Here is a 12,704-nt window from a genome sequence, read left to right as displayed (position 1 = left end):
CAAGAATGAAAAGAAATTATCCAAGTTTTTACATGCTCTCCTAAACATCTTTTCTTATAAGAGACAGTTATAAAAGATAAATAAAACTCCATGAAAAACAGAGCACTGACTTCTGATTTAAGAAATTTAGGATTGTGCTGTTTACTCTGATGTAGATAATTATGAGTAGACATGCAGCCTTAGAATTGTATCATGCTGTAAAATGATATGATTTTATCAGACAAAACAGGTCAACTAGAATTGCAGTTGAATGGTCTTTATCACATGCTGTCATGTGCATCTCACTTCTGGTCCCCCTCCCCCAAACCCAATGATCCTCCCACCAATATATCCCAATTCTATATGTTCCCACTACCTCCCATAATGTGATGGGTCCTTTCTGCTTCTTTGCCAGCCTGATTGCAATTATGTAACATGAGGGGATGGGATTCTCTCTTCCTCTTGCTATTCCCAAGCTCATGGTTACATTTTATTGTTATGTGTGTGTGTGTTTTCTTTTTGTCATTTTTAGCGATGAAATTATGCAATTGTCTTTAAAATAAGGAAATCACATTAATGCTAGAAGGCAGGGTTAGAAGAGCGTGCAGAAACATGATCTCAGGACTACAGTAAATACAATAGAGTCTCACTTATCCAAGCCCCGCTAATCCAAGCCTCTGGATAATCCAAGCCATTTTTGTAGTCAATGTTTTCAATATATTGTGATATTTTGATGCTAAATTCGTAAATACAGTAATTACAACATAACATTACTGCACATTGAACTACTTTTTCTGTCAAATTTGTTGTATAACATGATGTTTTGGTGCTTAATTTGTAAAATCATAACCTAATTTGATGTTTAATTGGCTTTTCCTTAATCCCTCCTTATTATCCAAGTTATTCGCTTATCCAAGCTTCTGCCGGCCCGTTTAGCTTGGATAAGTGAGACTCTACTGTATGTGCGATTGCACTACAGAAGATAAGTGTGATATTGAAGGTGCTCAACTTAGCATGAATCCATTATCTATAGTCATGTAACCATAAAAAAAACTATCAGGTTGGTGTGATAAACCCATAGTATTATGATTATACCAATTGCCACAGCTGTATTCTATTAAATGCTGGTCTTTTTATTTTAATAAGGTTCAGAGCTCTCTGACTGAAAATTCTAAATTCTCCTCCCTAACCTGAAAATCCCAAGATTTCATAGGATAGAACCATGACATGTAAAGTGGAATCATAGCACTAAAATGGTGTCAGGTGATAGGACCCTTAAGCTGTCTTACTCAGAACCTATCTAACGCAGAACCTCTCTCAGTAGCTTTTAGACTTTTCTGTAGATTTTGAATAGCAATATGAAACATGTTTTGATACAACAAACAGCAGTTAGTATTTCCTTACATCCTTCCCTTCCTTTTATGACAACACTTTATACACTCTTGGAAATGTTTTCTGTTGTTTTGCCAATTCCTATTCAGTGTTCTGGGATTTTTAATACATATGTTTGAAGTCAATTTATTCAGTAATATATGGACCTATATTCTCTTCCCCACCCCTTGCCCCTTCATAGGCATGTTTTAAACTGTACGTTCTCGGTGTTAAGGTTCAAGAGTCAAGTGCTACATCTGATAAATTAGGCAGAGGTCAAAGGCTACAGAGTGCAGTTTCAGAGGAATGTCTATTTCTGAATTTGCAGCTCATTCATGCTGAAGTGATGCACTATGGGAATTACTACCAAACTCTGCTCAGCAACATCTGCTCTCCCTAAGTGAGTTAGTGCACGTCAGACATCTTTATGTCAGAATATTGCAGTGATGGATGCAGTCTTCAGAAAATGCTGCATAAAAATCTGGTGTGCCGTTCTGGCCATTAAGTGAAATTACTATTTAAATTAATGGCGCTGTCACAGTTTATCTGCGCAAAGAATGAACGCTGATTAGGGTATTAAGTAATTAGCAATTTATCAAGCTGGAACAAGGTTGATAATAATTAAAGAAGTAATGGTTTACCAAAGAAACTAGAAAGGGAGTCACTTCTTGTTATGTGAGTGAATTCTTGGCTGAAAATTTTTATTCACTGGAACAAAGATGAGGTTCTCAGCAAGAGAATGTAGTCTTCTTTTTCTGCCCTAGAATAAAAGGCAACTCATTATCAAAATTTTACTTTGCTTGTTAGAAGGACCTCTCAACTGAAACACTTTCATTTGCTTTCAAAACAATATGGCTCACATCATGTAATGTAACCACATTCTTACATTGTATCTGCACTATATTGCTATAACATTTAATAACATTTTAACTTCTATGTCTCTACCTAATGGCATCTTGGGATTTGTAGTTTAATAAAGTTCTTAGGCATCTCCACTAGATTGCTGTGGAATGATAGCACTAGAACTCTCTAGCAATGAATTATTTGTACTCGACTAAAGTACACAGGTTTATTCCATAGGATGAAGCCAAGATAGTAAAAACAAAATGAAACAAATATAACTCGGTAGGGCAAATACAATTATAATCTGTTTATCAAGTTAAGCTTCGAAATTATAGCGCTATGTAATAAGGATGAAATTTTTCATTTGTTTTGTTCTCAAAGGAAGTAAATTTAGAAATGATCTTCCCACTGTATGAAAGTCTTTTAAATCAGAAGTTTTTGAAACCTGTTTAAAGACAAGGGATTTTTCTGAGCAAAATTTACACATGGTATTTTTTTGCACAGAAAATAGATATTTCTGAGCAGAAACATGCTTTTCTGTGCAGAAGTCTGTTTTATGCACAGCAAAAATGAGCAAGTGTGCATTTTGTGCAAATAAGTCCCAGATTGCAAAAATTACTTTCAGCCCTCGTCTCCCCTTCTCATTGCTATAAGAAAGTTAAGAAACATGTTTTTGAGCAGTTTACTAAGGAGGATGGGATGCAATGAGTATAGTCTAGTATGTGTAATATTTTAAGAAGACCTATTGTCAGAACAATGTGGAATAATTATATCATGTACAATAAATTTAGTTTCAACAACTGACAATATAGAAATATAAATGGTTACTATACCCTTAAAGGATATTATACTATTTAACACATTGAAACTACGAACTAGTACAAACTGTATAAAATCATGAGAGCCCAAGGCTTTAATTTTTAAAATATAATGCTTTAACTTTGTACCAATGAAGCCAATATTGGCATCAACTGGGCCTTTAATAGCATTCCACAGCTAGGTTGCCATAACTAAGCAGGCTTTCCTCTATGTCCTCTTATAGTCTATTTAGCTTGCTAGTAGAAGACAAAAGAGGGCCCTTCCAACAGACTTCAATCTGAAACCAAACTGCAGGTTTGGCCAAGATAAATCAGCAGTGGTTGTCATATTATATTTTCCATCTATCCATTCAAATATTTCTGTGTCATCCTACATCCAAAGATCTCGGGTGATATCCAAGTAAAATCAATGCAAACAAGTTTAAATAATTCAAAACAAAAATAAATAGATTAAACATATTAAATACAATTAACATGTTAAAACAGGTTTAAAGGATTAAAACAATTTCAAACCATGTACATTAACACTTGGAGATAATTCACTGATGCCCCAAATCTTTAATAAGCAGTCATGATATTACTTGGTACCTAAAGGAAACCAGCTTTGACATAGATCAGACCTCCGAAGGAGGGACATTCCGCAATTGGTGCCAAAGTCAAGAAGACCATCTCTCATTTCCTGTGATGACTCATGGGCCATGTAGTCCCGTTCCTAGTACTATTGTGGCAGATGAAGAGGAAAACTTGGGTTTCCCACCGTTTCTGCCAGATTTGGAGCCCTTGCACCTGCAAGATGTTTGCCCACAAGAAGTCAGCCAAACAAGCCTTGAGCAGAAATCTCCCCCATTTTCTCGCCGGGATTATTATAATCAAGATAGGGGCGCTCGAGAGGCGACTCGCCGGAGCGCCAGGGTAGCTGCCAGACAATTAGCTGATTAAGTCTGCTTCCCTTGGGAAACTTTAAGGAGTCATGCATCTGGACACAGTATAGGTTTCGTTTCTTGTTCCCCAGAGAAAGTGTTCCTTGGCGGGAAAACAAGATCCTATATAGGTGTTTGCCCGCAAAGAAATCCTTGCGGAGTCAATTCGTCGGCTTGAGGAGTGAGATCGTGTGTAGACTTCGTACTCCAGTTCCCGGATCAAGTTTCCAGCCCAGCCTTGTACCATGGACTTCTATGGACTCAGTTCTTGATTCATGTTTGCCTTGTTTCAAGTTTGATCTTGCCAAGTTTCAAGTCTTGCCTTGCCTTGCGTTTTTACCACGGACCTTGCTTCTCAGATTCAAGCCTTGTTTTCCAGTTTCCTTCGGATTTACTTTAAGCCTCAAAGACTATGGACAGTTCCCCACACTATTGCTTGCCAAATAGTGTGTGTTTCGGTGAAGTGGATTATAACTTTGGACCTTAATATCACATATTGGACATTGTTTTCCTGGACTATATTTGACCTTTCCTGAAAGGTCTACTTCTGAACTATATTCTACACTTGTTTTTATTGACTATATATATTTCCCTAATAAAGATATTAGATAGATTCTGGTCTCTGCGCATGGTTATTGGTGTTCTGCAGCCTGGGTCCTGACATTTCCTCACTTAGTGTATTGGCCTCACTTGTGGGGCACAGAGGAGGACCTCAGGTAGGCACATATACAGATAGGTGCTCCTTCTTGTATATTATAATGCAAAACTGCCAGGCAAAGGCAGAATGGAAAGATTAGCCTGGAACAAATAGTTTATCGTGAGGGCATTTCATCCAGTAAAGAGTTTAAGTCAGATGGCATTTTCTTGCCTATAGTAAGGAATATTGCGAATCCCCTTTTCCATTTCAACTCTCAGAAGTGAACTCAGTTGGCATTTGAATTTCTTGCTTAAGCCTTTATGTGTTCAACTGCCCTGATGGTGCTAGCAGGCTATTTATACACATGTTACTCTGGCCCACAACATCTTGCATTCCCTCCCTACTCCCTAGCTTCTCTTGCCCTGAAGCGATTGTCCCTGCTTTGCTCCACCTAATGAAAGATAGCTTTAAAACAGTCATCACTGAAAATGCAATACTGGGTGTAGCTGCACTGCACATTTATAGCTGTTTGATAGCACTTTAATTTCCCTTCTATGGTATCTTGAGTTTTGTACTTTGGTCAGATACTTAGAATGCCTTGGTAGATAACACTAGTCTACACCTTTGTATTCCAGAGCTCTCTAATAAGTACCTCATTAGAGTACAAATCCAGGGATTCATAGGATGGGGCTGTGTCAATTAAAGTGGTGTTAAATTGGTATGCTGTTGTGGTGTGATATACCTGTTTGTACAATGCTTCCATGATAGAATTCCAGCCGAAGGGTAGAAAGGGAGAATGAACTACGTCTCCTTGTAAACCAGTCAATTCTGACTGCCACTACATATTGGGGAGTTTGAAATATTTTCACTTAGTAAAGTTGAACCTGCCAGAATGCCATTTACTTTCTGTAGACCTCCATGTGTTTGAAATTTACATGCCCCTTGAGCTCCGCTCAGTTTTATGCAGTGCTAGATTAACCATTAGAATGATTACACCCCATAGTATAGCCCTAGCTAAGGGAGAACTTTTAAGCATAATTATCCTAGCAATCTTCTCTCCAAAAGGTATTCTTATCCTACTTTCTGCTCATAGTTTCCTAAGCACTCTCTTCCACCTCAGGATGTAATTGTCGCCTTGGCCCCCACTGTGGAACACGAATTGTATTGTGTGAGTTTATAAATACTGACATAAATGCAGACAGACCTAGAATTGTCTGCGATGCTGGAATATTGTTTTATATAGCAGGAGGTTGCCTGTACAACTGCCTCTTTGATCTTTTGCATCTGTAAATAGAAAACAGCATCTGCACAAAGGACGGAGAGAGAGGCAGTTCACAATGAGGTCACGGTGCCTTTCAGTCTGTGACTTGGTAAAATAAGCTGCATGCTAACCCTCACACACACACACACACGATTGAGAAATTGAGAAAGAATGACGCCTGGTTTTTAAAAAATGCTACAAGAAAACGAAAAGAGGAATTTCTTTAGTTTCTGTGCTTGCTTCTGTGCTCTCTCTCTCTCTCTCTCTCTCTCTCTCTCTCTCTCTCTCTCTCTCTCTCTCTCTCTCTCTCTCTCTCTCTCTCTTGCTAACCCTTGCCATATCATGTAATTCTGGTATTCTTGCACCTGCTATCTTATAAATGCCAGGATCATAGCCATGTTACAGAGTGGCTGATTTGTGACAAGACATTCCTACATTTTTTGTGGGTATGATTTCAGAATGTACATGCTGGTGCAACAAATATTAGGATTGGAATGTTAGGGTGGTTCCAGATGGTTTTCTTCTCCCTGGAGCAGTTGTAAATTGACTCCACAGCTGCCCCAGGGAGGCCAGATGGCATCATGCCAAGAAGCCTCTGCCACTGCAGAGAGCCAGACGGTAGCTTGGCACAAGTCTTGTTCAAACCTCTGGCTTCTGTCTACTTTAGTGAGTGAGAGAGAGAGAGAGAGAGAGAGCAGTGTCAGTGCAGGTACCATTCCTTTTATGACAAGACCTAAACATTGTGTGTGTGTGGGGGGGGGGGGGGGGTCCTGACAGTAAGAGCTGTTTTACCATGGAATATACTGCTTCAGAGTGTGATGAAGTCTCCTTCTTTGGTGGTTTTCAAACAGAAGCTGCATAGTTATCTGTCAGAAATGCTTTGATTGTGCATTCCTACATGGCAGGAGGTTGGACTGGATGGCTTCAAGTTATTTCAAGTCATTGATACCTTATAGGTCAACAGTACTGGGGAATTTCACCGGTCAGCCTCCTTTGACCATCAATGTAGTACTGAAACTCAGCTTGTCTTGGACTAGGGCCACAGACTTCTCTGCCAATGCTCAACTTTAGACTCTCTTCCTCCTGGGCTTTATTGGGGACTTTTGTTTTCATTTTGTTTTCAGATTTTATTTTGATTTTATTTATTTATTTTGTGCAGACTTCTCTCAATTTTCTCTCTGGCTCACATTTATCACTGATGACTGGGCTTAGTGAAATATATATTTTTAATTGATGAGACTCCGCAATAATTATAATTGGTTTAAATGTTTTAATGCTTAATATTTATTTATATCTTATTTCTGGATGTTATTTTGCTTTTTGTGATTTTTATCTTGTGTTTTATGTTAAATGTGCTTTGATTTGTATTGTATTATATTTAATCACTGTGTATTTGCAATGTGGCACTGTAGTGGCCAAACTGTAAGCCACTCTGAGTGAGGTAGAAATATAGTAAGTAAATAAATAATAAATGGCTCTTGCGGTCTTTTCTAATGCTATGATTCTGAGACTATAGAACAGGCAAGGGCAAACTTTGGCCCTCCAGGTATTTTGGACTTCAACTCCCAGATATCCCAGCTAGCTTACCGGCTGTTAAGAATTGTGGGAATTGAAGTCCAAAACACTCGGAGGGCCAAAGTTTGCCCATGCCTGCTATAGAAGCATATGAATATCCCTTATAGCATATAGGAGTGCTTGTCTAGTTCAGTGTTATCTGCTCTAATTGGGAGCAACTCCATAGTATCTTGGGAGAATAAAGACTTTTCCGTTATTCAGCCATGATTTCTCCCTCTCCTTCTCTATTTATTTTATGCAATGTTTCTCTCTTAAAAGAGACAGTTACATATTATGTATTATTACTTTATTATTATTAAAATTTATGGAAATAGAAATTCAAAATAATAGAGTAATGGAAATTCAAAATAATTGAAATTTTGATCATTTCTAAAAGAAAGCCCCTTTTCTGTTTTCATGCAAATAAAAGGGACGTGGGCATTGAGTTCCTCTTCAGTTATTCAATTCTGATCAAATGTATTTACCTATGTGTTAACCAAGTATTCAACAAGCAGGTCAAGACCTTATGTCAACAGGCATTTGGGGAAGAGGTGGGCTTTGGAGGGGGGGGCGGGTTGGTGGGATTGGAAGGAATATGAGTTTTAAAGGCCATTTTAGTTTATTTACTGTATTTTAATTCTGTATTTAATTTACCACACTGTTAATATTTAATTGTTTTTAACTTTTGTATTGCACCTTTAAAACTTGTCTAGTGTGGAGTGTTAGCCGCCTTGATTACCCACGGGGAGAAAGTTGGGGTATAAATCAAGATAATACTGCTAACAACAACAACAGTTGATTCAATAATTGATTGAGTAGATCTACAGTATTTCGGAGTAACAAAGAGATTGGCATAAAGTAATACTGGCTGGCATTCTCTTGGTAGTAGATCAACTGCAGTAGATCAATTCAATCAATTGTTGAATGGTTAGTCAACACATAGATAAACCAGTCTAGTCAGGACTAACTGCAAGAGTCAGATCACCATTTGTGCCAAATGGGAGTGTCTATTAAAATATGTGAAAAGCAAAATGGTGACCCAGTATGGCATATACCTTTATGACCTGCACATTTCAGCATCTTTTTGTACAAAACACAAGAAAGCAGGAGTTCACTTCGTTCTGACCACCAGAATTAGCCACTGAATCAGTTTAGTCATTTGAAATTCAACCTTAAGTGCCACTTTAGATACCTTTTTGCCCAGCATCAGTAGCTGCTTCATTCTGACGGTTTTATGCTATATTTTATAGCATTCTAAGTATTTCCTCCACTTTCCCCCTTTTCATATTCATATATAATGTTTTATTGTTGCAGGAATGTTCTGTTGTGGACATGAATATGTGAATATGTCAAGTACCATATGCTGCTCAGCTTCCAGTGGTGAGTCTAAAGCCCACATTAAAAAGAATGACCCAGCACCATTAAAATGCTGTGAGACTGAACTTATTCCAAAGAGCGAGGAATGTTGTAATGGACTTGGATATAATCCTTTGAAATATGTTTGTTCTGACAGGATTTCAGCTGGAATGACGATGAAGGTAATTGATAGAAAACCTCTTGGTGGTTCTGGTTTGACAATCGAAAGAGAAATACATTGTTCATAACTATTTTTGTAAAATAGGAATATAAAAACTCCTCTGTGCATTATTCATTTTCGCATTACATCCATATTAATACCGAATGAGATTGCCATGATTGATGTTATTGCAGTGAATTCTAAAGGAATTAATAATGATTAGCTGCTTCTTGTGAAGTGTTGCTCAGCACTTCAGATTAGGAAAGGACTAAAAGTTTGCATTAAAACCTGGCTGGTGTGTGTGTACCTGCTTTCTATTGTGTGGTGAGTTCCTATTAGCAGGACTAGAGATTCTGAAACTTTATTGTATTGTATATCCCATTGTTCTTCTTTGCTTATTCTCAATGGACCATCAATATTTTTTTAAATTCTAAGACAACTATATTGAAAACCACTGGATAAGCTTTCTTAATAAGACAAAAAAAATATTTCTGCAGCTTTGATCCTTTCACATTCTGTGGAGCTTGTAGAGTGCACTTTGACACCATTTAACTGAAATCATGGGAGTCATAGTTTTATGAGGACTTTAGCTTTCTCTGGCAAAGAGTGCTGGTGCCTCACCAGCCATGGTGGTTAAAGGGATGTCAAATTGCATTAATTCTACAGTTCCATTTGGTGAGCTCAAGTATCTCACCAAATGGAAAGCCCCAAAATTCCATAGGAAGCTGCTATTGCAGTTAAAGTGGAATCATAGTGGGTTTGTGAAGTGTGGTCTGAATGTATCAGATGTAGAAAAAAGGTGAAAGCATTGGTATATGCTAGGTAGGCACCAATAGTTAATGATGTACTTTCTGCCATAATTTAAAACTCTCTATCATATTGTTCATTCTAGTGTCCCTAATTAGTGGTTTCTCCATTTTTGCCTTAGTCTTATAGAATCATAGAATCATAGAGTTGGAAGAGACCTCATGGGCCATCCAGTCCAACCCCCTGCTAAGAAGCAGGAAAATCACATTCAAAGTATCCCCGACAGATGGCCATCCAGCCTCCAAAGAAGGACCCCCACCATACTCTGGGGCAGAGAGTTCCACTGCTGAATAGCTCTCACAGTTAGGAAGTTCTTCCTAATGTTCAGGTGGAATCTCCTTTCCTGTAGTTTGAAGCCATTGTTTCGTGTCCTAGTCTCCAGGGCAGCAGAAAACAAGCTTGCTCCCTCCTCCCTATGACTTCCCTTCACGTATGTGTACATGGCTATCATGTCTCCTCTCAGCCTTCTCTTCTGCAGGCTAAACATGCCCAGCTCTTTAGGCCACTCCTCATAGGGCTTGTTCTCCAAGCCCTTTATAATTTTAGTTGCCCTCCTCTGGACACTTTCCAACTTGGAGGCAATCTGCAAGTGCTCTTGAATCACTTCACTGTATGACTAAAAACATATGCAGGGGCATTTCGTGAATTTTTGTTAGAAATGTGCAGTAGAATTACTATAGAGGTTTGTTCCTCACTCACCATCAGAATATCTTGTGCTAGTTTATCTGAAGGTGTGGTGGGATTAAGATTGAAACACTATTGTGATCTTTTATACTTTTGGCTCCCATCAATTACTTCCTTCCAGTCACCCTATAAACAAAAGGAAACTGTATATCCATGCAAGAAAATAAAGATGGGCAAAGATTATAGTTGTACATTATTTTAATGGCCCAGTTCCAGATACCTGAAGTCAAAATTTCCCAATATGAGCCTGCCTGAGCGCTCACATTTTCAGGGAAGGTCCTTTTCTCAGTCCCATTGCCTTTCCAGGAATGTTTGTTGGGTAGAAGGGAGCGTGGTTTCCTCCTACTCTCCTTATGCTGGCTAATGAGGCCTTTTTTGAATCCAGCAAACTTTTATGAATGGATTGCAATTGACCTTTAGCGTTCATGTTGTTTTAATGCTTTTTATATATCTATCCATGAATGTTTTGGTTTTATGTTTTAGATTGTTTAATTGCTTAAAATTTAATGATTATATATTCTATTGATATTTGTGTGTGTTTGAATTCAATTTGAAATCTCTGTCACCCATCCTGATATTCGGAAAATGTAGGACATAAAAGAAAACAACAATTATTTTGTCAACCAATGTTATAGGTAAAAGAAGAATGCAAAGCAAGCACTTTGTGTCCTATATCCATGGAAGCAACAGCATATTGTGGGTGGTGTGATTTTGACAAGCATACCCATATATGTTCGTGGATCAAGAGTCCCCAGAGCAATTCAAGGAATAAAGAAAATGTAGCCATATGCCCAGCTTTGGAAGAGAAAGTCTATACGGGAGGCCCCACTCAATATTCTTTCACAGGTAAAAGATGTGCTGTAGCTTGTTCACAGAAGTTGAATGGAGATAGACCACTTTGGACCTCTAAATGGTTGAACTCACATCTTACATCAGACCTAACCAGCATAGACAATGGAGATGGATTGTAGTTATCACAGCCCAAATTAAATTCCATCAAATGATTAGGTGTCATTGGTTCCTTTGAGTTATAGCATAATCTGTTTATATTTAGAGACCTTTTGTGGATAAATCTATTCAACAGTACATTGGTTAAAAAAACAAGAATAGGAGAAAATCCCGAAGGAATCTAACCAGGGAAGGATTCCTCCAAACCAAGACATTTTTTCTTCAAAAAGGCTCTGCAAATACTTCTTGGTAGCCCTGTATAGAAAATGAAGATAGGTTATCCTCCTTTGCTGTTTGTCTTCCACTCTCCAACATCCAAAAAGTGGATACTTCTTCTAACTATCAGAGCAGTTACCACTCCTTGGTGTTAGAGAGGAAAATTTCTGTAGTCATCATCATAATATCTTGTGGCAAATTCCATGAATTAATCATGCGCTTTCTGATAATTTAACTCCATTTGTATCTGCCCTGAATCTCACGCTAGTTAGCTTCACTGGACAATCACATGATCTCTTGTTATATTTGATGGGGCAAAATGTTTGGCTGACAATTTTTTTCACACCATGAATAAATGTGTCTCCCTTCTTAAACTAAAGACTCAATGGGTAAAGCTGTGCAAAACTGAATCAGAATAGAACCTAAGCTAGGAAACAGTACTGGTTTAAAAAATGATTAATTATAAAACACATTCATGTAGATTTTTTGTCATTTTTTAACTTTCTAGATCTGAACTTAGAACCTCATGTTACATATGAATACAGGGTAGCTGCTTGGAACAAATATGGGAAAGGTCTAAGTGAAATTGGCAGTGCTACAACTAAACAAGATGTACCTGAAGGTGTAAATCCACCCCAGTGGACCAAAGTGGATAATCGGGATGACATAATCTTTCTAAGATGGGAAGAACCCCAACACCCAAATGGTATCTTGATAAAACCCTCTTGTATATTCACTTGATTATCTTTTATGCTGTAAAATAGTACACTACGCAAATACAGAAACGAGTGCATGTGACTCCAGTGTGTTTTTAATCTTGTATTAATCTCTGAACAGACATGTACTCAGAAGGATCAGTTTCACTTTATGGAGAATTTCACTTATCTATGAGCTTAATATGGTGTCATGCATATTTTCATCTGTTGTTTATTCCAGATTGTAATAGTGTATGTCTGTGTTCCCAAACTTTGGTTCTCCTAGTGTTTGGACTTCAGCTCCCAGTTGACTTAGCCAACAGTAGGAAATTATGGAAGCTGAAGTCTAAAACATCTGGAGGATCAAAGTTTGGGAACCACTGGCATAAAACAACTGAAAATTTTGCTCAAATTCTCCATTTTTTATAGTGGGAAACATGTGTTTGAATAATATA

The 12,704-nt window shown here is 37.9% G+C and overlaps 1 protein-coding gene and 1 long non-coding RNA gene across 3 annotated transcripts in view; one reads left to right on the top strand and one right to left on the bottom strand.

Annotated features, from left to right (window-relative positions):
* The window catches only part of ush2a (usherin), a 617,513-nt gene that overhangs the window by 468,647 nt on the left and 136,162 nt on the right, over nt 1-12,704 (top strand). The window contains exons 52-54 of the mRNA XM_003216022.4: nt 8,698-8,921; nt 11,026-11,236; nt 12,063-12,260. Coding sequence (XP_003216070.2) covers nt 8,698-8,921; nt 11,026-11,236; nt 12,063-12,260 — 633 coding nt within the window. The remainder of the gene's footprint in view (nt 1-8,697; nt 8,922-11,025; nt 11,237-12,062; nt 12,261-12,704) is intronic.
* Nucleotides 1-12,704, bottom strand: part of LOC134296645 (uncharacterized) — a 92,452-nt gene that overhangs the window by 70,558 nt on the left and 9,190 nt on the right. The gene's annotated exons all lie outside the window — the stretch shown is intronic.

This window comes from Anolis carolinensis, chromosome 1 (assembly GCF_035594765.1).
Source record: "Anolis carolinensis isolate JA03-04 chromosome 1, rAnoCar3.1.pri, whole genome shotgun sequence".
Classification (NCBI taxonomy): Eukaryota; Metazoa; Chordata; class Lepidosauria; order Squamata; family Dactyloidae; genus Anolis; species Anolis carolinensis.
Note: the sequence above shows the minus strand (reverse complement) of the source record. Positions and strands in the feature narration are given on the sequence as shown.